Source organism: Podospora pseudoanserina, chromosome 5, assembly GCF_035222485.1.
Source record: "Podospora pseudoanserina strain CBS 124.78 chromosome 5, whole genome shotgun sequence".
Classification (NCBI taxonomy): Eukaryota; Fungi; Ascomycota; class Sordariomycetes; order Sordariales; family Podosporaceae; genus Podospora; species Podospora pseudoanserina.
Window position 1 is genome coordinate 2,740,740 of NC_085924.1, and position 19,768 is coordinate 2,760,507.

Sequence of the window (19,768 nt, forward strand, 5' to 3'; positions counted from 1 at the left end):
AGGATCACTTGGCTCACTACGCTCCTGGCGCTTCCAGGCGCTCTACTTCCTATTGGTTCCCTCAGCGATTGGTTAGCACCTCTTGTGCCCCACACACTGTTCAACCTGCCTGTTGGCTTAACTGTGACATTAAGGTCTATATTCCCACGGAAAAAATATACAGGAATATAGGGCTGTATCGAATAATTAAAGAAAATAAATTAAGCGGTTATACTTACTAGAAAGTAAAGTGATTACCCTTAGGTTAGACTATATTTTAGGGATATCTTTATATGTATAATTAGCTATTACCTCCCTTATCGTATGCCTAGCTATTCAATCAACCTTTACAACTATTGGGGCATCTGTGGAGTTGAATTTGGAATGAATAGGGCCGTCAAGGCGTTTTGGAACTACCCTGAGTACCCGACAGTATTTTAGGAAAAGTAAAAAGCCGACTCACAGAAAGGACATATTGGTTATGTGGGCCGAGGCATAAGCAGAGGGAGGGAGACTACTTTCGAGGACTCAAAGGCCGATAGGTACCTAGGGATAACAAACGCGAAGCCTAGACAACCCGGGCAAAGAAACACTATAGTGGTACTAAGAATAACGTTCCCACTAAGCAATAATTACGGCCCTCACCACAGTCTCTCTTCCCTCCCAAGCCCCTTTCTCTATCCTCCCAACAGCCACTCTCTCCGCCACAGTTTCCCCCTCATCTAACCACTTGATCCACATGACATTATAAAACTCATAAACACTCTTGTTCCTCGCCTCTGGCCAAAGCGGAAGTGACCACTCATCAAACACATCAGCAAGGGGATGCAGCACCAGCTCCTTCTCTTTTGCCTTGCGCGCTTTCAACTCTTCCATCAACGGCACCGGGAAAGGGAAGCTCAAGTCTCGCTGGAGCATATCGAGGCGTTCTTCCTTTTCGGTTTGAGCAGACCCGGGTGAGTGAGGCTGCAGCTCCACTTGTCCTCTCGAGAGCTCGATGAGGTCGACGGGGTTGGTGGGGATGTGGTGGCGGATGTCTGATTCCGAAGTGTTGAGTCTGAGATGTCCGGCGAGGTTTCCTGACTGGTCTAGAAGGGCAAGGATGGCGCAGTTACCTGCGAAAGCGTGGTAGGCTTTGGGGTGGAGGGTCCAGGTGGTGTGTTTGGATGTGCAGTGAAGGTAGCGTGATCGTTGGGCGACGGCTGGTTGTGGCTGGTGAGGACGGGGAAGGGGGATTGGGCGGGAGAAAACGGTGTCGGGTATAGATGGGTGGGTATAATGGCCGTCTGACTCTTTCCAATCTTCGCTATCAGGGATATGTGTACGAGTCTCGAGGGAAGAAGCGGGATGCCGAGGACTGTCCTTTGTTTCAGAGTGTTCCCAGTGAACTGTTGGAAACACTTGCCATCCACCCTCATGTTGCGAAGTAGCAAGGTAGCTCCAGCCTGCTGCCCAGCTCTCGCTTTGTACATTACCTCGATAGGTCAGCCAGCTCCAAGACGGTAATACCTCTTCTCCCATTCGGACCTGGTTCGAAGGATGGCGTTTCTCCATTGGCGAATAGGGTTGCCATAAAAGAGCAGCATCAAAGAAACAGCCCCCGGGTAAACCACTGATCAATCCGCCGGGGAATGTTGCTGCGAAATGATTTCCCGCACCAGAAAAAGCGTCATGGACATCTTCAGCGAATGTTAAGAATCTTGGGGCAAAAAGTGCTGAGAGCCGAGCAAAGCGATGAAAGCTGGGCCAATGGTCTAGCCTTGAGAAAAGAAGTTTGTTGGTTGGAATGTAGCTCAGACGCTGTTGATGTTCATGCAAAGACACACACAGGCATTCCCTAGTTCTTATCAGCCAGATCTTTCAGCTACTCTCAGAGTTTAGAGAACCCACCAGTTCACCGTATTGTTATGAAACACCACCCTCCTCCTACTGAACAAGTACTCCTGGAAGGTCCACCCCCTCTGGAACCACACCGTCCGCAACAAGTCAATAGAATGAGAGTTCATTACCTCCCTATTATTCACCGGCCGTCTCCAAGGCATATCTCCCTCCTCCTTTCTCTTTCCAATCAACCCCACCCCAGGCGCCAACGTCAACAACGCCCCCCACCATGACCCCTTTCTACTCCTCTGCAAAGGCCTCGAACTAAGCGGTCCACTAGCATCCGCGCTCTGCGCCGCAACAAGTGTAAAATACGCACCCTCATAAATCCCCGCCATACCCACCAACTGCCTCCCCTTCTCCTTTAAATCATCCTGCACAATACACAACCTGTCCACCCAGAGATATCCCACCCCCAACTCCCCAACAAGCCTCACCGCATCAGCTATCGTCCTCGGCAACCCTCCCACCTTATCCAACCCCCCAACCTGTCTCAACTGCTCCAAATTCCCCTTAACCAAACAAATCGACCCAGTGTCACAGTTTGGACCCCACACATAGCTCAGCGCTACATACTCCCCCTTCTTATAAGCAACAACACACCTCCGTTTAACATCCACCACCCAAGCAGGTTTCGATCTCTGTTTCCGACTCTGGGAATGACACCAATGACTCCCGTCACACTCCCCCAGCCATCCTTCAATCACGGCAACATCTATCGGTCTCGACAGCGAATCCGCCGGCCTCCATGCCCCGTCAAGCGGGGAATCGTCCGTCTTTTCAATGTAGGGCAGGAAGGGGACCAGGTGAGGGGTCACACCGTGGTAGGGCATGTTTTTGTTTAGGAACTCGGGCATGCCATCTTTTTATTTTCAGGATCCAGGCAAGAGATGGAAGACAGGAAAAGAAAATCAGATGGTATAAAAGGTGTCAGGAGAAAATATAAGAACCTCGGCTGAAGAGGGCGAAAAGAAGCGGGGGGTTCGGAAGAATCGCAGCTGAGTCGGGCGAGTTTGGTTAGGCAGATTTTGTGCTAAAAGGTTATGCATGCATAGGTGGTGGCTGAAAAGGGGCTAGAATTGGTGAGCTTATGCAGTGAACGTTGCACAACCCTATGCAGGCCTGAGTCCTTGTGCATTGCTTTGTTCTACACGTCCTATGCATCATTCCACTTTTGTGCATACAACCCCTTTTCGTCCCCGTTATCGGTCACAAAGCCAATAAACACAATGAGCATCAATATTTACATTTTCTCATGACTATTTACACGAATCATCCCCCCTTCGAGCTGCACCTAGTTCAAGCACTGGGAATACCACTGGTTAGAAGCACGGCACGTCCCCTGGCTGCAGCACGTTGGCCCGTTCCACCCACTGCCACCGCACTGTCCCCAAAGAGCCGCGCAGTTGCCGCCCGGGTTGCTGGGTTGAGTGGGCTGAGGCGTGACAGGAGTGGTAGGGTTGGTGGGAGTGGTGCCGCCGCCGGACTGGTTCAGCCTCGCGCGGACAAAGGTGAGGGCTTGCTGTCCGTACTTGGTGCCGTAGGCCTGGTGAGCCTGCTGGTCATTGCCGGTGCAGCAGTAGGGGTCGACGCTGTCGCAGTAGTTTTGGATCTTGCTGGCCGAGTTGGAGCCACAGACGTAGCCGCGGGCGCGGGCGGCGAACTGGTTTCCACGTTAGCAACCGCTCTTGTTTCGTGAATCGGGATAAAACTTACACCCTGAGCTTGGCATGTGCCGACGTTGTAAGAAAGACCAGCAACATATCTGGGAGAGCCCATAAAGATGGCCGCCTTGACCTGGTTGAGCGCGCTGGCGGAGATGGGAGGGGTGGTGGTGTTGATGTTGGAGCCAGCATCCGGCCCACCGCAGACGGCGTTGTCCATGATCTGACCACCTTGGGAGTAGCCAACCAAGACAATCTGAGTGTTGGGGCAGCGGGTGTGGAAGTTGTTCACAGCCGTGGCGACGGCGTTGGTGCCTTGACGAGCAGACTCGCCATACTGTACACCGCCGCAGCTGGCCTGACCGCCGCAGGCAGGATACTGGATCGCCTCGCTGGTGGCACCGGGGAAGGCCTGTAGAATGAGGTTGACAACCTGACCGGCGGTGCCGAAGCCGGGAGCGACAGTGGTCTCACGGGCACCGAAGACGTGGATCTGGGGACATTGGCGCTTGGCGAGAACAGCCGCCTCGGCTTCCTCAACGTCAATAGGGGAACCACTGACGACCAGGGAGTGGGCGAGCAGGAGGAGAAAGGCGTTCTTTGGTGATGGCCACATGGTGATTTTTTGTTCCGGTAGTTGACCGGGATGTTGTTTTCCAGCTGCAGATTATCCAGGAATAAATCAGATGTAGACGAGGCAAGCCGTCTCTTTTATACTCCAAGCGGCCATGTCAGGGGGAGGAAACAAGCACCACGATCTGCATTGACTTCCCCAGACATATTGCCTGTCCCCATCGCGACTGATACCATGACGTACACCCTCCACGACCCTTGGTAGCATTCCGTTGCTCCGCCGAGCTCGCGTACGGAGTTTATCATGCTGGTAAAAGTCGTCGAGTTGTATTCCTCTGCCAATTTGTCCCAAGAAACAACCCGTGACGCCGTCCGTCCCACCAATCGAGAATATTTCGAGAAGTATTAGTGTGTTATGCGGCCAGCTTGCCAGCGGAGTGTGGATCCACAGTGGTAGCAGACGAGGTTACATCCCAGGAGAATACCCGCGAAGAACTGTTCTGGAGCATACACCTTGTTAGCCTCATAGATCCGCTTTCCCAATTTCGTTGGACTGCCGCTCGTGAAAGCTTGGTCCTGGTACCCGGTTGTGTGTGTTGCGGTGGCTTGTTTCCCGCCCAAGGGAATGCGGGGGGTCACATCGCAAGAGGAGGGCCAGAGGTTTCGACTTTAACACATTTAGCCTGAAATCGTCAGGCCCCGGCTGCCGGCACCGTCTGCCACGGGGCCATCGGGCTGCTGCCACGCGTTGGACCCGCTATCACGTTTCAGGACACGGACTAATATCCGTATGATCAGATTGGGCTGGTGAGATGTCGGTCTTGTCCGAGACGGCGATGTCTTGAAAGGCCCAAGTCAAGACCCTGCACTTCAACCATGTTGTCGATGCTCATCTTGTCTCATCAACCTCAAACAATGGCAAATATCCGCAAATCCGAAGCGGATGCCTCTCCGTTCATGAAGCCGAGCAAGGAACAAATTCGAACATGATGATACTGGGTCGAGGAGCCTTTGAATGGGCGTAGTATGATAGGGACATTGCTTCCGTGCAAGACGCACACCAGATCACCGGCCTAGGAACCTCGGGGGCACATCTCCAATGGTTGTCTTGTGCCTGAAAAGGAACCATTCCTTGGATCAAATACCCAATCTCACAAAATGAGCCGAGGCTGTGATGATTGTCGTCCCATTTCACCCTGAACCACTGCAGTTCCGGTTCAAAATTGCTTTGTTGAATTTCAGAGGCTGTCCACGGGTTTTCCAGTATCCATTTTAGAGTGTTGAATGTAGATATCCGTTTCCCTAGCTGCTCTGCCAAAAAGCCACCGAGCCCTGAAAAGTCTGTCGGGTAGGTCGGCTGAGTTCCGGCCCAAGCTGATATGAGTATGGCCAACATTGTTCGATACCCTTTGAAGAATACGACGTCACTGAGTGGCGTGGTCAAGTCACACAAAAGTACGCGTGTGAGAGTAGGAAGGGGTGGGATTCTGCTGCTGTGTGTCCGGTATTGAGAGACAAACTTGACGATGAAGCGCAATAGGGCTGTCGAAATAGCGGAACTGTTTAACGGCAACGAACGCTCGAGGTTACTGGAATCGGGCAAAAGCAGCAAAGCACATCGGTGATCTGTTGAACCATCCGACCAAAGACTTCCAAGCAGCCGTCGGCTTAGACAGGAACAGGCCCAAAACCTTGGTCAGCGTTACCAAGCAGCCATGGGGAAGTACCAAGGGGCTTTTTCGCTATGCCGGAAAAGTGGGGAACCCATGTTGGACAGCCAACTGGGTAGTCAAAGAAGCCGATACCTGCCATAAAGAGAAACTTGAGTCACAGAAACTGGGGGTCTGGTGTGTTTGGGACTGGTAGTCTTGTCCATGTCCTTACCCATTCCGTCCATGGGCCATACTGTGGCTTGTCATGCGTGCAATCCGGGTTGATAGCCAGGCCGGTTACACCAAGCATGCCGTTGACATAGTCTTTCTCATTTGTGGCCTGGAGCTTCGCAGCGCCGTAGGCAAGGTCATAGACTGTCATTCTTGCGTTCTCGGTTGGGCCTGGTTGTTGTGAGGTGTCGGCAAAGGTAAGCCTCCTGTTTCGTGCGTGTTGGATGGTGTATACCTTCTCCCGACGGGGTGGAGTCTTGAAGATGGTCCTCCAAATCCACCGGTGGAAGAAGCTCGGGGCATGACCGCAGCACCACCGATCAATTTGGCGGACAGCATCGGCAATGGTTTCCAGCATTGAGTATGGTGTAACTGCAAGCGGGCAGGCAGCAACAAGCGGTCTGCGAGCACCGCTTCCTGAAAGATCGATATCCGATACCAATAAGGCAAATCGAGCAAAAGCCACACGGCAGACCAAATGGTGTTTCCTGTGCCTTGGCCACACGATCCGGGTCAGTTGTGCCCTACCAGCCGATGGCGAGTTCGGCTGATGCGTAGAGGGTGGCCACAGTTGAACCTGTGAGGCGCGTTCGGCATTATCACTTTGGTCGATGCCGATGCCATCAGCCCACAGCCGGAGCGTGGCGGGGTCCCTGTCGCGAAATTCGGCTTGCAGCTTGAAGTGATGTTGACATGGACACCGTTGACGAGAATGGGATCAGTCACAGTCAGGCGGAGGTCGCCCCATACATGGGACAATGCAGTGAACGAAGACACATCTTGGACCAAGGCAACTGTGTCGAGGTGGCAATTGAGTCGGCCTTCAACCTCACCCACAATCCTCAAGAGCCGTATTTCCTTTCGAGAGGGGTCAAGAGGCTGGTTGACGTCGTGGCGGGCGGCATCCATGGTTCTGGCAAGCACGCAGCTGCCTGATATTGCTCGCCTTCCAGGCTGAGGATATCAATTACCCCGCAAAATTCCAAGGCAGCTGCGATCAGCCATGTTCAGTTGCACTCAGCCTTGCACAAGCATGAACAGCCAATCAGAAATATTGGCGACATTCTGCCACTTTTACACCTGGGAGACTTGAATCGATAGTTCATATCATGGCGTCAAGTGAGTTGAATACGAGTCGCTAACTTGACAAACGGCCCATACTATTACAAGTACGCACCCGTTTCGTGAAGGCTGTCATGAGATTCCAACCATGGCGTCTGGTTGGCTACACGATAGAATGCACCACCCATTAAATATATTTGAAAGTTGAGCGATTCAAGTATTTCAAGACGTGGACCAGGATTCTACTCTTAGTGACTTGGTCTGAGGCACCAGTCAGGTTATCTTACTCGGAGCGTGACATTCTAGTGATGTGACAGTCTGGTGGTGATGGTGTTGTCAATATTGACGCAAGCCAAGCCCCGTATATTCCACCCACAGAACGTTGAAAGCGGGATAAGCACGGGAAGATTCCAACGGCATGGCTTTCAGCCCTAACGTTGCTTTGGTGGAGTTGATTGGCCGGTGCGGCATCGGGATGCCGTATGCGGCCAACAGGCGCAGTGAGCAGAGTTGAATACGAGATCAGGTGACGCGCTGGCCAATGGCAAGGTGAAGGGCTAATCGTGTTACTCATCCTATCCACCAACGACGACGTCCGGGTCAGGACATATGAAGATCACCTGGTAGTCTATAATAGTCAGCCAACGGCCACTTCCACTTCCACTTCAGCTCTGCTCTGTTCTCAAGAGCCACACTGAAAGTCACGAGTCTTGATCCAATCACAAAAATCTAACCACAACAATGAAATCAATACTCCTCCTTCTCTCCTCCATCTCCCTAGCCGCTTCAGCCTGCGCCCAAGGAAAGGACTACTTCTTCCACTATGTGGCCGGCAACTCTGTGATTAACGGCCAGCGCCTCCGCGGCAACTTCTCCATCCCATATGTTTCTCCTGGCGTCTCTCACGCGCCGTACAACCCATCCGACCACTTCAACCGCATCCATCTGAACACTTCCCTCACATCAACGGCACCCAAGGTGCTCCTGGTTGTGCCGACCAACCCCCATCCTCCTCCTGTACCTGGATACTATGGCTTGTCCAATGCGGAAGGTTTTGATTCGGCCTATCGGCTGGTGTACTCTTATCGGCCGGAGGAGGCGGGCAACGGCTTTGTGTACCGGAATTGGAGGACGAATGGGAATCTCCTGAGGTTTGACATTGGTGGTGCGAGTGATGATGGATATCGGTGGATTGCTGTCCGGGAGGTGACACAGGCCGGGAATGAGAGATGGGTGCCATGGTGGGTGAAGCCGACGGTGGCGAACTTTGCGACTTTGGAGGGTTGGGAGTACGATATTGCCGAGCTGGAGTTGGTGGAGGCGACGGGGCCGGTCAACTCACTTGCGCCTGGGGGGGTGCAGGAGTAGGCGAATCATGAATTGATGATGACAAGGGGGTAGGGTGGTGGATTTCCCCGCGCCAATGATACCAGATAACAGCCATGATGAATATTCGAAAGTAAATAAACTTAACCGTTGCTATGACTGTTTTGCCCCCCTACCACCTTTTTTTTTTTTTTGATGGGATTCAGGGATGCGTGCCTCGGCTCCCATTGCTGCCTGAATCCAGCCCAGCAAAATCGGTCTTTAGCGCCTGTCCTCTCCACTGGAGCGCCTGTCCTTTTCAAGGGCATCCTCCACCACTGCCTAAAAGCAGGGATTCTCTGTCATTTTTATATACAACAACACTACCTCCCACCCCCAAGAACGTCGCCTTTTCCAATCCAACATCAAACTCTCACAACCAAACTCTCCATTGTTTGGTCATGTCCATCATCATCAAAATGCCCCCCAAAACGACCCTCACAATGGCCTCCATCACCGCCTCACTCACCCCGCAGGACCTCGCCAATGCGAGCGAAATCTCCTCCCTCCTTCTCAAAATCTACCAAACCCTCATCCACATGCAGTACCTCCCCGTAAAATCCCTCCACCCGGGCCCTCACGATCTCACTCACCTCCTCCCCCTGTTCGAAAAGCTCCAATTGACACCCCAAATCATCTACCTCTACACCGTCCTGCCCTACGTCTCTTCCAAAGGCCACGACTTCTACCATGGTGGGTACTTTGCCGACTTTCGCAGCAAGCGCGACGTCAAAGACGCCAGAAACACATTCTACGCCGAGGACCGCCGGGAGCAGATGCGCCCTTGGATGACGCCGCTTAGCTTGTGCTGTAACCACTCGGCCGTGCTGTTTTATGATTCCAGGCGGCATCGGATAGGCATTTTTAGTCAGTGCGATGACTGGAGTAAGGATAAGGCGCTGAGGGCGAGGCATGGGGATTCAAAGTTGGGGTTGACGCCGGTGGAGGACTTGGAGGTCGACTCCAATTCTGAGCCCTGTAATGAGGATGGGGGGAGTGAGCGGGATAGTGATGATGAAACGAGGTCGAGGAAGAAGATGAAGAAACATTATCATCCGAGGTTGGGGTGCGGGAGCCAGGGGAGGAATGTGTGGGATGATATGCCTTCGAGGCCAGCAGGGGATGTGCTGAGGGATATACTCACGGAGTATGAGACTTTGGAGGAGGTGCCGTGGGTGTATGAGCATGGGTCGAGCCGAGACTGGCCGACGGGGGTGAAGCAGTTGTTCTTCAAGTATGGGTGGCCGGGCAAAGAATTTGCGAACAATGTCGAGGCGTTTGAGCTGGACAAGATGCGGCTTGCGGCAATGGGGACTCTCAGGAGGCGCGCGAAGGACATATGTGAGCAGGTCAAGCAAGCGAAGGAAAGGGTGGAGGAGAGGAATGGGCCCGACTTTCTGCTTTTGAGGCGACAGATTGCTACGGCCGAGACACCAGACGAAGAATGGATCGCGAGGTATCAACTTTGGCGGAAGGAGCAAATCATCGAGCAATCAAAACAGGAGCTGGAAGAGGCAGAGGCAACGAGGGACCGGCGGTTTCCATCTGGGCACAAGCTTAGCATGTTTAGCCAGAAGCCGGAGGATTGGATCCTGTGGGAGGTGCAAAAATGGAGGCAGGATATTGCCCGCGAGGAGGAGCACCTCCAGTCTGCCGTGGAGCAGGCCGAGATGTTCGCAGCTGGTCTCCTCGGCAATGAAGCCAATCTGGAATACATCAAAGACAACATCGAAAAAAGACAGAACAACTTGGAGCTCCTCCGCAAGGTCTTGGAAATGAGTAAGGAGGACGCGGAGAGGTTATGCCCTGGGATGGAGGGGCTCCCAGTCGAGGATGAAAGCGCCAACACTGCCAGCTTCCACAACCGAGCCTATGCCATCGGTTGCCATGAGAAAGCGATTGACGAGATAAAAGGCTTCATGGCTACCGTGCCGATACATTGTACCAAAGCAATACAGCTTCTGCAGGGAGAGATTGAAAATCACCGCGAGGACATCAAACGCAGCAATAAATGGTGGGACGGACACGAAGAAGCCATAAGGAATTTCGAAAAGAGGAAGGAGGCCCTTGCTGTCATGAAGGCCAAGCAGAAGACGGAAGGTTGAGAAACGGTCACAACAAAGATAGTCTTGGAAAGGTGAATAAACGAGTCAAATGTTGTTTCATCCCGTGTACCCCTCGCTTTGTATGCTATGCTCATCTAAGAGCCAGAGAGCCGCCTGCCAATGCTACCATGCAAGGACGCCAAAAGCCTAGCCAAAAATGCGTCAACTTTGGGTTCGTATTTCCAATTTTCATGACGAAGTGCCCGGTTTCTTGGCATAAACAACATAGCTACTTCACGGTCAGTGTCTCATTTCATCAAGGCCACATGATGCCGACTTACTAGGGTACCCAACTGTGCATGTTGCGGTCCACCACTTCATTTCTTGCCCTGGCCATCAAGACCTGAAAGTAAGTCTCATCACCGCCAAGGATGTCCTTGTAGCCCCGTGCAAAGACATTCATGATGCCATCCCTGTAGTGTGTCAACTCCAGGGCGCCAATCCTCTTGAGTCTCTCATCCTTTGGCCAGGGGTTGGTTGGAATCTTGTACATCTTTTGCACAATATCCTCGTATCCCTCCTCTTCCAGATACTTCGTCCAGCTCAAAGGCTCCATCCCTGAGACACCGACCTTGGCGGACATGTCGAAAAAGATCTGCGCCGTCTCCAGGTAGGCGCTATCCTTGGGCAGAGTGTCATCGTCGGATGAGAACAGTGGGACGGATGCGCCAAGCTGGAGGTATGCCCCCGGCTTGAGCGCCCTCTTGGCCTGGCGAAAGAGCCTCGGCCAGTCCCGGATGGCCATGATTAGTTCCCTTGCGTGGATGAAGTCAAACTTGTTCTCCCCCCAAAGCCAGTCGTTCTCGATGTCGTCGATCTCAAAACTGAGGTTGGGAGGGATGAGGTTCGGTTGGGTAGGCGCGAGATCGACGCCGATGACCTCGGCCGACGGAAACATGTCTGCCACCTCGATGGCCCAGATGCCAGAGCCCGTGCCAAGGTCGAGAATCTTCTGCGGGTCAGAAGGCACGGGGCAAATGAATAGGCGGTTGCCAAGGAGGAGGGTGAACTTGTAGTGTTGGAGATCATTGCGGTCCAGCTGTGCAGGGCGTCAGCGATTTGTCAGAAAGAACATGCAGATACCACCAGCAGAGCAAAAATACCTCCTCATCGTCAATGGGAAGCCATTGTTTGTGCATGCCGTATGCAGCATAAAGCCTCCCATTTTCCTCAACGCCGCGCCGAATGTCAGATGCGATGGAGCTCAAATACCGTGTCGATGTTGATTCCGCATATCCCTCATCGTCTGTCCACCGGTCGGGCTCGATGCTGTCGTTATCGGTGTCGGTGGCAGTGGGTGCCGAAAGACTCTCATTGAGCGAGGGCGCAATGCCGGGCTCGTCAAAGTCGCACTGTTGTTCGTTGGTATCGGTCTTGTCTGTCGCGAGGTGCTTGCCCTTGTCTTGACGTTGATCGTCGCCGGAGCCGAAGCCGGCTGGGTCGTCGTCATGATCTGTGTAGGGCATTTTGATGGCAATCGCAACGACGAAGAAGTGATGAAAGGATCATCATGATGCGTGTCAGATAGAAAAGCAAAAAGGTGGGGAAGAGAGTAAATGGCAGGTGTCCCAAAGGGCCAAAGGGGCGCTGAGATTTCCTGTGGCTTGCCTGGACCTTGGGAATCCCGACCAACTGGGTTCTTTGTTTTCCTGCCGTGTTCTGTGCCGGAGTCTTGAGGGTGGGTGACATGCAGCTTTTTTCGCATCCTGTGCTGGGTAGGTCTTTGTCCAGCCGTTCGCTGACTGGCGGCTGTTCCGGGTTCCAATCCATCGGGACACATCGCCCCGGTCCTGTTTGTCCCTCGGCTGGTAGGTGTGTCGCTGATCCACGGCTCGCTAATGTGGTCCGGTCGAGTTTGTTCTTTTTTCTTTTCTGTTTCGTCCTCCGTGATGTCGCAGAAACAGACCATCTCAGCCGAACCGCCCCCGCCAGCATGTGCCTCCCTGGCACTGCAATAATAGCAGCGAACTGACCAATGAGAAGGGGCCGAGATGCACAATCCCAACCCCCTCGTTTGTGTAACCAGGGCAGAGATAAGTCCGATCGCTGCTAACAGGTATGGATGACCCGACAGTCTGGCTCCCGGGGCCGACGGGATGTTGGGATTTTCATGACTTCCATCAGCCAATTCCACTGTGTTGCTCTTAATCTGTGGTGTGTAACAGCCTATCTGCTCTCCTCCCTGCGACCCCCGCATACTCGACGACCACGGCCCCTCAGTTGAACCCCCGCACCAATCGCAATAGTATCATGGTCGGTTGGTACTTTTGTTCGATATTCTGTCCTCCTGCAGCTTCATGACCCTGGGCCAGGCACTGCGGGGTATGTGAGCATCATCCCCGGTAGCCCCTTGTGGAAGACATCGCGACATGGTGATGGGATTGGCTAGGTATTTAACATGCCGCTGCACCTCATCCATTGGGCCACCCTTCTCTCTGCTACCAGCTGCCGCATCAACCGCTCCTCAGTGCAACCCCCAACTCCGCCATGGCTTTACCCACCAAGCAAGAGGTCCAGGATCTCGTCAAACAGCTGACTGAAGCTGCCAACGCCTATGATGATTCCGCCAGTCTTGCCGGCCATCTCGCCCGCACCGACATTATCGCAAGGGCGAAGGACCTCCAGCGTGCCTTGATCACTGCCGATCAGACACCTGCCTATCATGGCCTAAACGTGAGTTTCTTTCACTACTCATCTGCACCACGAGATATCATATGCTGACTTTGTTGTTTGTGAACAGATGGCCGAGTTGATTGCTGCCCGCACGTTCATCAAGATTGGAGCTCTCGACGCCATCCCCGAGACGGGAACCATTTCCCTCCACGGTCTCTCCAAGGCCACCGGAGCCCAAGAATCTCTCCTCGGTTTGTTTATCAGATTCGACAGCCTCGACCTTGTTGTGTGACTGACCATGAATGGCAGAGCGCGATGCCCGTATCCTCGTGGCCACTGGCTTTCTGCTCCAGCCTTCTGCCACCACCCTTGCCTACGGTCACAGCAAGTTCAGCCTCGTCTACCGCGCTGGCTCGCCGGCCGGTTACTTCTTCCTTGCCCTCTATGACCAGTACCTCAAGCATGCCTACAACTTTGACGACTATCTCGAGGCGCACGGCCAGGTCTCTGCGGCCCGCGAACCCGATGATCCCCTTCACAACCCCTGCACCTGGAACGCAAAGCAGGATGGTGTGTCTGTCTGGCAGATCATGGCTCAGAACCCGGAGAAGCTGGACCAGTTCCAAAAGGGATTGGCCGGCATTGATGTTGCCGTCCCACCCGTGGGTCATTTTGACTTTTCATTGTTGAAAAACAGCGACGAGGAGAATGCTGCGGGGATCAAGGAGCTGGTTGATGTAGGGGGTGGCCATGGAGTGGTTTTGTCCAAGATTCTCGCTGCTCATCCAGACTTGGGTGCCAGGAACACAGTGTTGCAGGAACGGAAGGACATTTGTGCTCTGGCCACTGAACATCTGCCCGAGGGAGCAGTGGCGATGGAACATGATTTTACAATGGAACAGCCTGTGAAAGGTAAGTCTGGGTCACTGTCCTGGTGGATTCTATGAATATTGCTGACTTCAGTTGCTCAACAGGAGCGAAGGGCTATTTCTTCCGGATGATCATGCATGACTATTCCGACGCCGTTGCCTCAGGGATTCTGAAGCAGATCGTACCTGCCATGAACAGCCAGTCCAGGGTCCTGGTCTGTGATATGATCTTGCCGCAAAAGGTTGGCGAGGCCGACTTTGCAGCAGCCGTAATGGATCATGCCGTTATGACCATGGGTGGCAAGGAAAGAACTGAGGAAGGCTTCAGAAAGATCTTTGACGCTGCTGGACTGGAGTTGGTCAAGGTTTGGAGGGCCCCGGGCGTTCCCGGTGGTGTGGTTGAGGGAAGGCTGAGGGCTAACTGATTTGATGACACGAGAAGATGACAACTGAGCAGAGGATTACGTTGTCAGAACTACTGTGATGTCTTGATAGGTAGTTTGGCCTTTTTTTCTCTTTCTTCTGGCTATATTAATGAAGATCTCTTTTTGGATACCTGATTTCGTCTCTGGAGTAAACTTTATGTGTCTGTGTGCTAGGAAGCACGCCGCCATCAGTGTCACTGGGCCAGCTCATGTAACTTGCTCTTGTGTGAATGATAGAGATTGCTTGATACTGGAACCTTTGGGATCTTTTGTCTACCTAATTAGTTTTAGCGCTAGGCCATATCATGTATGAGATATGTAGGATGCCCAAAGAAACTGGGACAACCATGTGCCCTGTCTTATTCATCTTATCTCGAGCCTGGAGCAACAAAGATTGGGTGTAGATCATGAAGGAACATTCCATGCCATGGTGGAGATTTTCTCGGGCAATAGCCGGCTGGGGTAACTTGGAGTTTCCAGTGCCTGGAAGCAGTAGCATAATAGGTATCTATCGTTGTGGTAGAATCACGGTGCAAAATGAAGCAATTTTGGGTATATGCAAACATTGACTTGTAAAGTGAAATGGAGGAGATTATCCTGTTTCCAGTTTATCAACTTTCTCTTCAATGGTTATTTGAATCCTGTTAGATGGGTGCCTCGTGAGTACTCCTCAGCCCAATGATGTCGTCGACCCAGTGATTCCGCCGACCCAGTGACTCCGCCGACCCAGTGTTCTCGCCAACCCAGATCTCGCCAACCCAGATCTCGCCGATCCAATGGTGTCGTCGGCCCCCAACTAGGGTGTGGTCAAGGAACTGCAGACATGAACTACGGTTTGAAGATGTGTGCATAGGGTTCCCTTGAGCCTCCAGCACAATAGGTGCCTTAGGTAGCAAAGACTGTTCTTGTATGCCTCGATGAATACCCTTCATAGCATTCTTATCACTTGTCTGTCTGCTCTGTTGGGCCATTAACTGCTCTGGCCCTTCATCCCATTCATTTCCAGCAGACTCTTCTTATCAAGCCCTGTCATCCACACCCTCGGGGCCCCTGCACTTGCCATTCTGCCCACACTTTTCGTTCACCAATTTAGTGCTGCTCTGGTGTCTATAAATTATTTCCTCTCATCCTCGGGCTTGCTTTCGTCCTCTTCCACCACACACCACACCCATCCCTCCCGCTTCGAGCTTTGTGCCAGTCTGTTGCCCAACACAACACACATCAGATCTCCAAGCAAGCTTCGCATTGAAGCCTCATAGTAAGTCGCATCACCTCCACCACTGTCATCATCATTGTCATCTCTGCTTAATTATTCATCTTTGCTTCCTACATCTCGTGGACGCTATTCACACCTGAGGGAAGGTGACAAGGATGTTGTCACATTTCCTTCACACATTACTCATCTCTTCCAGCCCTGAGGCCTTGCTTTTCATTCACAGAACACATCTTTGGACTTCTCACCTCACAGTGAATCACTGACACTGACACTTCTCTTTCTTCCACAAGCATTTCGACTTCTTCTCATTACATCTGCCACACTTTCTCACAAATAACCACCGCTCAACCACAATGGCTGACATCAAGATTTCTCCCGCTGCCCCTGAGGGCTTTTCTGAGCGTGAACAGCGCCTCATGATGTTTGTCCTGCTCCACAGTGACATCACCTCTTTGCAGGCACGTTTCTTTCTTTCACCACACTGTTGCTTCTCTAGCAGTGCTGACACTTCTTTCTTACAGATTGACTACCCTGCTGTTGCCTCCCGCATGGGTCTCACCAATGTCCGCTCCGCCTCCAACGCCTGGGGCACCCTCAAGAAGAAGATTCTTGCCATCGATGCCCAGGATAAGGCCGCCAACCCTGACAAGGCTGCTGCTGCTGAAGAGAGCACCGCTTCGATCAAGGCCACTACTAAGACCCCCGCCAAGGGCAAGCGCGCTGCTGCCGCCATAACTGAGGGCGATGCCGATGCCGAAATCGCCACTCCCACCAAGAAGCCCCGTGGCAGAAAGCCCAAGGCTGCCACCGCCACCCCCAAGACTGAGGATATGGTGACGTCTGAGGATGGCGAGAAGGCCGAGGGCAGTGAGAATACTCCCATCAACCTCGTTACACCCACCGTGACCCCCGTCAAGAAGCCTCGTGGTCGCGCCGCCGCCAAGATTAAGGCCGAGGCCGCTGCCAAAGCTGCTGCTGAGGTCGGGGCCGCTAACACGAAGACTGCTGCTGCCAAGGAGGAGGAGGACTTGGAGTCCGAGGTCAAGGATGAATCCACCGTCACTGAGGCCAAAAAGGAGGAGGACGATGTCGAGGAGCTTGTTAGCCCCGAGTATGTCGCCCACTTGGAGAAGATTGCCGCTGATGGAATCAAAGCTATCAAGAAGGAGGATCTGGAGGAGGACGAGGATGATGGCACCATTTAGTTCCTTATTTTCGTTGACTCACGAGCACATCGACCTCATCCTCACTTTATGAATTCTCTGGTAGGGCTTTGATATGGGCAGCTGCGCGGAGTTTGGGAATACATAGGAGTCTCGGTTGCGCTTGGAATTTCTCTCCCGTCTTTGGAGCAGACCATATGAACATGAAGCCTGCAAAGTAACGAAGCAATGGGGATATAATGAAATGCCTTTTCTTCAACACCTGACCCCTGATTCATTGATGTGACTACTGCAGTGGTGTGCCAGATAACCTTTGTGAACGATTGTGCAAGTGCGGCAACGTGCCTCCATCTCTCTGCCTTGTGGCCGCCTCGTCATCTCAAAGCTATGTGTATCTCAGATCGCACTTTGGGTCACCTCAACTTACTTCTGTCCCAGCATGACCTAGAGTTACATGATGTGCATTCTCAAAGTCCATGGCCATTATGCTGATGCCTTCCCGACATATCACACCAGAGGCCGGCACACTTGTGCATAAGAGCAGTGTGAGGAAGGAAGGCATGGTCCACGATAAGATGCGCTGGTTACCGCCATCAAGTCCCAGATAAAGCATAGCTCCTTCCTTTCGGAGACCACCTGCACCGATGGCGGAGAATTATTGTGACAGCCCTGCCTCACATTTTTTATTTCCCTGCCCATCTTCAGCTTTCTCTTCTCCTACCATTGAAACTGACCTACCACGCTTATCCCAATTATCATAACCATCAATCCTCACCATGTTCGCCTCTCATGTCATCGGGATGCTGCTGGCTGCGGCCTCAGTCAAGGTAGGTCGGAGAGTTACGCTGGTGTTGAGTCGAACGACCGAGTCGCTAATTCCACACAACAGGCCATTCCTGCTTCATTTGAAGGCTTGATCACCGCCGATATCACCTGGACCGGCCGGGTCGTCGCCAATGGCTCCATGGTCAACTTCACTGGCCCCTCTCTCCAGGCCATCGAGCAGAGCATTGCTTCTGTCTATCCCGGCTTTACTTGGGCTACTGCTCCCCAGCCTAACGACGATTTTTCTCTGAGCAGCCGTAACATTGATGACACCCAAGATGTCCCCACCCCTTCGGTATGCCTCTGTCCCCTTCCTTACATGGCTCCGGGCCACATTCTCACCAATTTCCACAGTTGCTCAAGTGTTGGGATGGAGGTGTTGGTGATGCCGATGCCTCCCACATCACTGAGGGCATCAATTACCTCCAGAGCGTCCCTGGATACTGCTCGAATGATGCCGGCGCCGCCAACTGCGGACAGATCAGTTGCAGCTACAACAGCGCCATCATGTGGTGCAACAACAACAGGCGTACCTACACCACGCACTGCAAGAGCCTTGCCAAGTATGCCACAGCTATTGTCAGGGGGTGCCAGCATGAGACGCGTGATTCGGCGCATGAGACCATCTGGACCCGCGGCATCCAGGGAGATGAGCTTGGGATTAGCGTCATTGCCGCGAAGCCAGCGGTTGATTGCTGAGCAAGAAGAGAAAGGCGGGAGGAACTTTGGTTGCGAGAGATGACTGGTTATGCAATGTCAATCGATCTGAGGTAGATGGAGGTAATCTGCATAGAAGAGAGATATCGCAAGATGATGTTGTGCGTGGCCCTTGTTGTTTTCCTTGGTGCTACGTCTGCCTATTCGAGACATTGTCTGAGCTTTGTTGCCATCTGGTCATGGGAGCCTCCATGCCCCGAGGTTACAACCCCGAGGCCTGTCATGTCACTGCTTGGCATGGGTAACGACAAGTACTAAACACAAATGGGCAGCTGACGACATCACCAACCCTTGACAAGAAACAAGTCCCAAACTGAGGATCCCCCGATGGGAACGAGCAGCCCACAGACCCATTGACATTGGTACAGCACACGTCCACAAAGTTGTCGATCGTACACGGTGACCCTGGAGCGCCACACATTGGCTTGAACGGATAGGCGTAGTCATTAGACTCGCAATCGGGGTATCTTGTCTGACTCGATGTCGTGACCCCGGTCATTGCCGACATGTGGAGGCGGGGCTTTTGTCTGTATCATGGTTAGACAGACGACGATCATGGGGTTCAAGAATGGGAGGGAGCTGCGGGAGCGAAACGTGAACAAGCCGAGTCTAGCTTTTTGGGCTTGTCCCAGCAGGACTTTTGGAAGGGGCCCATGGCGGCGGGCCCTTTGCAGATTGTTTTGGTGTGCTTGTTGCAGAAACCTTTGGCAAATTGGGCCTCGAGGGCGCGGGAGCAGTTGTTGCCTTTGAGGCAGCAGGGTTTCTTGGGGGCGGCGGGACGGGCGACGGGTATTCGGGTAGCGGGGCTTTCGAGGGGGCTGTATGATGGGGGTGCGTCGTTAGAGTTGTTTAGGGAGTTCCAGACGCGGAGGGAGCCGTCGGGGTGGGTGGTTCTTTGGAAGGCGGTGGTGAGGGAGGTGGTGATGGTGATGAGGAGGGGGAGCGGTAGGAGCTTCATCTCGGGGGGTGCTACGGAATGAGGAGAAACAGATCAACGAGGAATTCACGGAGACGGTGTCGGCGAAAGGGGGATTGATGTGCTGGCTTGGTGAGTCGGGTCATGTTGAAGTGCGAGTCGCTGGTGATGGCACATTGGACAGCCGGTTCCATCGCACCCAGAGATGTTGAACTCTGGGGCCGGTTATGGTGTTGGACCATGCCACTTGTCGAACCGGTGGTGTTGTTTCTCCACTGGAAGACCAGATACTGATTCCGCGCATATGAACTATCATCCCAATTGATCAAACGTGTGTTTCTGATCCTGCATGCCACAGGATATCGTTCGGGGGGAAGCATTGAGGGGGGTTAGCTGCCAAGATATCAATTGAACCCTTGAGAGCAGATGGTGTTTGTGGGGTAACGGGGTGTGGGCCCAAGGATAGTGGGGTTGGCTCAGAGAGGGAATGACGTCACAGTACATCGTCAACA

General features: G+C 53.0%; 12 protein-coding genes across 12 annotated transcripts; 6 read left to right on the forward strand and 6 right to left on the reverse strand.

Moving 5' to 3' along the window:
• Positions 1-469: 469 nt before the first annotated feature.
• QC764_512310 (uncharacterized protein) lies at positions 470-2,878 on the reverse strand. Its single transcript, XM_062948454.1, has 2 exons — positions 1,870-2,878; positions 470-1,816 (listed from the first exon to the last, which is right to left on the reverse strand). The coding sequence occupies exons 1-2, from the start codon at positions 2,715-2,717 to the stop codon at positions 601-603; spliced, it is 2,064 nt and encodes a 687-aa protein (XP_062799230.1). The 5' UTR covers positions 2,718-2,878; the 3' UTR covers positions 470-600.
• Positions 2,879-2,995: 117 nt separating this feature from the next.
• Positions 2,996-4,140, reverse strand: QC764_512330 (uncharacterized protein; the record flags this gene model as incomplete). The annotated part of the gene is made up of 2 exons (XM_062948455.1): positions 2,996-3,523; positions 3,577-4,140. 2 exons carry the CDS (start codon positions 4,138-4,140, stop codon positions 3,155-3,157), a joined length of 933 nt encoding a protein of 310 aa, XP_062799231.1. The 3' UTR covers positions 2,996-3,154.
• Positions 4,141-5,924: 1,784 nt separating this feature from the next.
• On the reverse strand, positions 5,925-6,889 carry QC764_512335 (uncharacterized protein; the record flags this gene model as incomplete). The annotated part of the gene is made up of 2 exons (XM_062948456.1): positions 5,925-6,656; positions 6,731-6,889. The coding sequence occupies 2 exons, from the start codon at positions 6,887-6,889 to the stop codon at positions 5,925-5,927; spliced, it is 891 nt and encodes a 296-aa protein (XP_062799232.1).
• An 894-nt stretch (positions 6,890-7,783) lies between these two features.
• Positions 7,784-8,410, forward strand: QC764_512340 (uncharacterized protein; the record flags this gene model as incomplete). The annotated part of the gene is made up of 1 exon (XM_062948457.1): positions 7,784-8,410. One exon carries the CDS (start codon positions 7,784-7,786, stop codon positions 8,408-8,410), a length of 627 nt encoding a protein of 208 aa, XP_062799233.1.
• A 416-nt stretch (positions 8,411-8,826) lies between these two features.
• On the forward strand, positions 8,827-10,512 carry QC764_512350 (uncharacterized protein; the record flags this gene model as incomplete). The annotated part of the gene is made up of 1 exon (XM_062948458.1): positions 8,827-10,512. The coding sequence occupies one exon, from the start codon at positions 8,827-8,829 to the stop codon at positions 10,510-10,512; it is 1,686 nt and encodes a 561-aa protein (XP_062799234.1).
• Positions 10,513-10,516: 4 nt separating this feature from the next.
• On the reverse strand, positions 10,517-12,393 carry QC764_512360 (uncharacterized protein). The gene is made up of 3 exons (XM_062948459.1): positions 11,616-12,393; positions 10,794-11,551; positions 10,517-10,744 (listed from the first exon to the last, which is right to left on the reverse strand). The coding sequence occupies exons 1-3, from the start codon at positions 11,976-11,978 to the stop codon at positions 10,702-10,704; spliced, it is 1,164 nt and encodes a 387-aa protein (XP_062799235.1). The 5' UTR covers positions 11,979-12,393; the 3' UTR covers positions 10,517-10,701.
• Positions 12,239-13,417, forward strand: QC764_0081490 (uncharacterized protein; the record flags this gene model as incomplete). Its single annotated transcript, XM_062940801.1, has 2 exons — positions 12,239-13,185; positions 13,253-13,417. Exons 1-2 carry the CDS (start codon positions 13,000-13,002, stop codon positions 13,415-13,417), a joined length of 351 nt encoding a protein of 116 aa, XP_062799236.1. The 5' UTR covers positions 12,239-12,999.
• A 10-nt stretch (positions 13,418-13,427) lies between these two features.
• On the forward strand, positions 13,428-14,566 carry QC764_0081500 (uncharacterized protein; the record flags this gene model as incomplete). Its single annotated transcript, XM_062940802.1, has 2 exons — positions 13,428-14,037; positions 14,100-14,566. The coding sequence occupies 2 exons, from the start codon at positions 13,428-13,430 to the stop codon at positions 14,417-14,419; spliced, it is 930 nt and encodes a 309-aa protein (XP_062799237.1). The 3' UTR covers positions 14,420-14,566.
• Positions 14,567-16,183: 1,617 nt separating this feature from the next.
• On the forward strand, positions 16,184-16,840 carry QC764_512380 (uncharacterized protein; the record flags this gene model as incomplete). Its single annotated transcript, XM_062948460.1, has 1 exon — positions 16,184-16,840. One exon carries the CDS (start codon positions 16,184-16,186, stop codon positions 16,838-16,840), a length of 657 nt encoding a protein of 218 aa, XP_062799238.1.
• A 262-nt stretch (positions 16,841-17,102) lies between these two features.
• On the reverse strand, positions 17,103-18,848 carry QC764_0081520 (uncharacterized protein; the record flags this gene model as incomplete). The annotated part of the gene is made up of 4 exons (XM_062940803.1): positions 17,103-17,489; positions 17,537-17,604; positions 17,664-18,093; positions 18,596-18,848. The coding sequence occupies 2 exons, from the start codon at positions 18,846-18,848 to the stop codon at positions 17,939-17,941; spliced, it is 408 nt and encodes a 135-aa protein (XP_062799239.1). The 3' UTR covers positions 17,103-17,489; positions 17,537-17,604; positions 17,664-17,938.
• Positions 17,444-18,432, forward strand: QC764_0081530 (uncharacterized protein). The gene is made up of 3 exons (XM_062940804.1): positions 17,444-17,625; positions 17,688-17,918; positions 17,978-18,432. Exons 1-3 carry the CDS (start codon positions 17,575-17,577, stop codon positions 18,320-18,322), a joined length of 627 nt encoding a protein of 208 aa, XP_062799240.1. The 5' UTR covers positions 17,444-17,574; the 3' UTR covers positions 18,323-18,432.
• A 54-nt stretch (positions 18,849-18,902) lies between the features above and the next one.
• Positions 18,903-19,298, reverse strand: QC764_512400 (uncharacterized protein; the record flags this gene model as incomplete). The annotated part of the gene is made up of 1 exon (XM_062948461.1): positions 18,903-19,298. The coding sequence occupies one exon, from the start codon at positions 19,296-19,298 to the stop codon at positions 18,903-18,905; it is 396 nt and encodes a 131-aa protein (XP_062799241.1).
• Between the last annotated feature and the right edge of the window lie 470 nt (positions 19,299-19,768).

Excerpts from the sequence above, each read along its gene's own strand:
- QC764_512310 (XM_062948454.1), bottom strand. The coding sequence starts at position 2,717 with ATGCCCGAGTTCCTAAACAAAAACATGCCCTACCACGGTGTGACCCCT. Across the intron at positions 1,817-1,869 it reads CATAACAATACGGTGAACTG|GGAATGCCTGTGTGTGTCTT; the intron begins GTGGGTTCTCTA and ends GATAAGAACTAG.
- QC764_512360 (XM_062948459.1), bottom strand. The coding sequence starts at position 11,978 with ATGCCCTACACAGATCATGACGACGACCCAGCCGGCTTCGGCTCCGGC. Across the intron at positions 11,552-11,615 it reads TTCCCATTGACGATGAGGAG|CTGGACCGCAATGATCTCCA; the intron begins GTATTTTTGCTC and ends CGCCCTGCACAG. Across the intron at positions 10,745-10,793 it reads ATGCACAGTTGGGTACCCTA|TAGCTATGTTGTTTATGCCA; the intron begins GTAAGTCGGCAT and ends CTGACCGTGAAG.
- QC764_0081530 (XM_062940804.1), top strand. The coding sequence starts at position 17,575 with ATGTTCGCCTCTCATGTCATCGGGATGCTGCTGGCTGCGGCCTCAGTC. Across the intron at positions 17,626-17,687 it reads TGGCTGCGGCCTCAGTCAAG|GCCATTCCTGCTTCATTTGA; the intron begins GTAGGTCGGAGA and ends TCCACACAACAG. Across the intron at positions 17,919-17,977 it reads AAGATGTCCCCACCCCTTCG|TTGCTCAAGTGTTGGGATGG; the intron begins GTATGCCTCTGT and ends CAATTTCCACAG.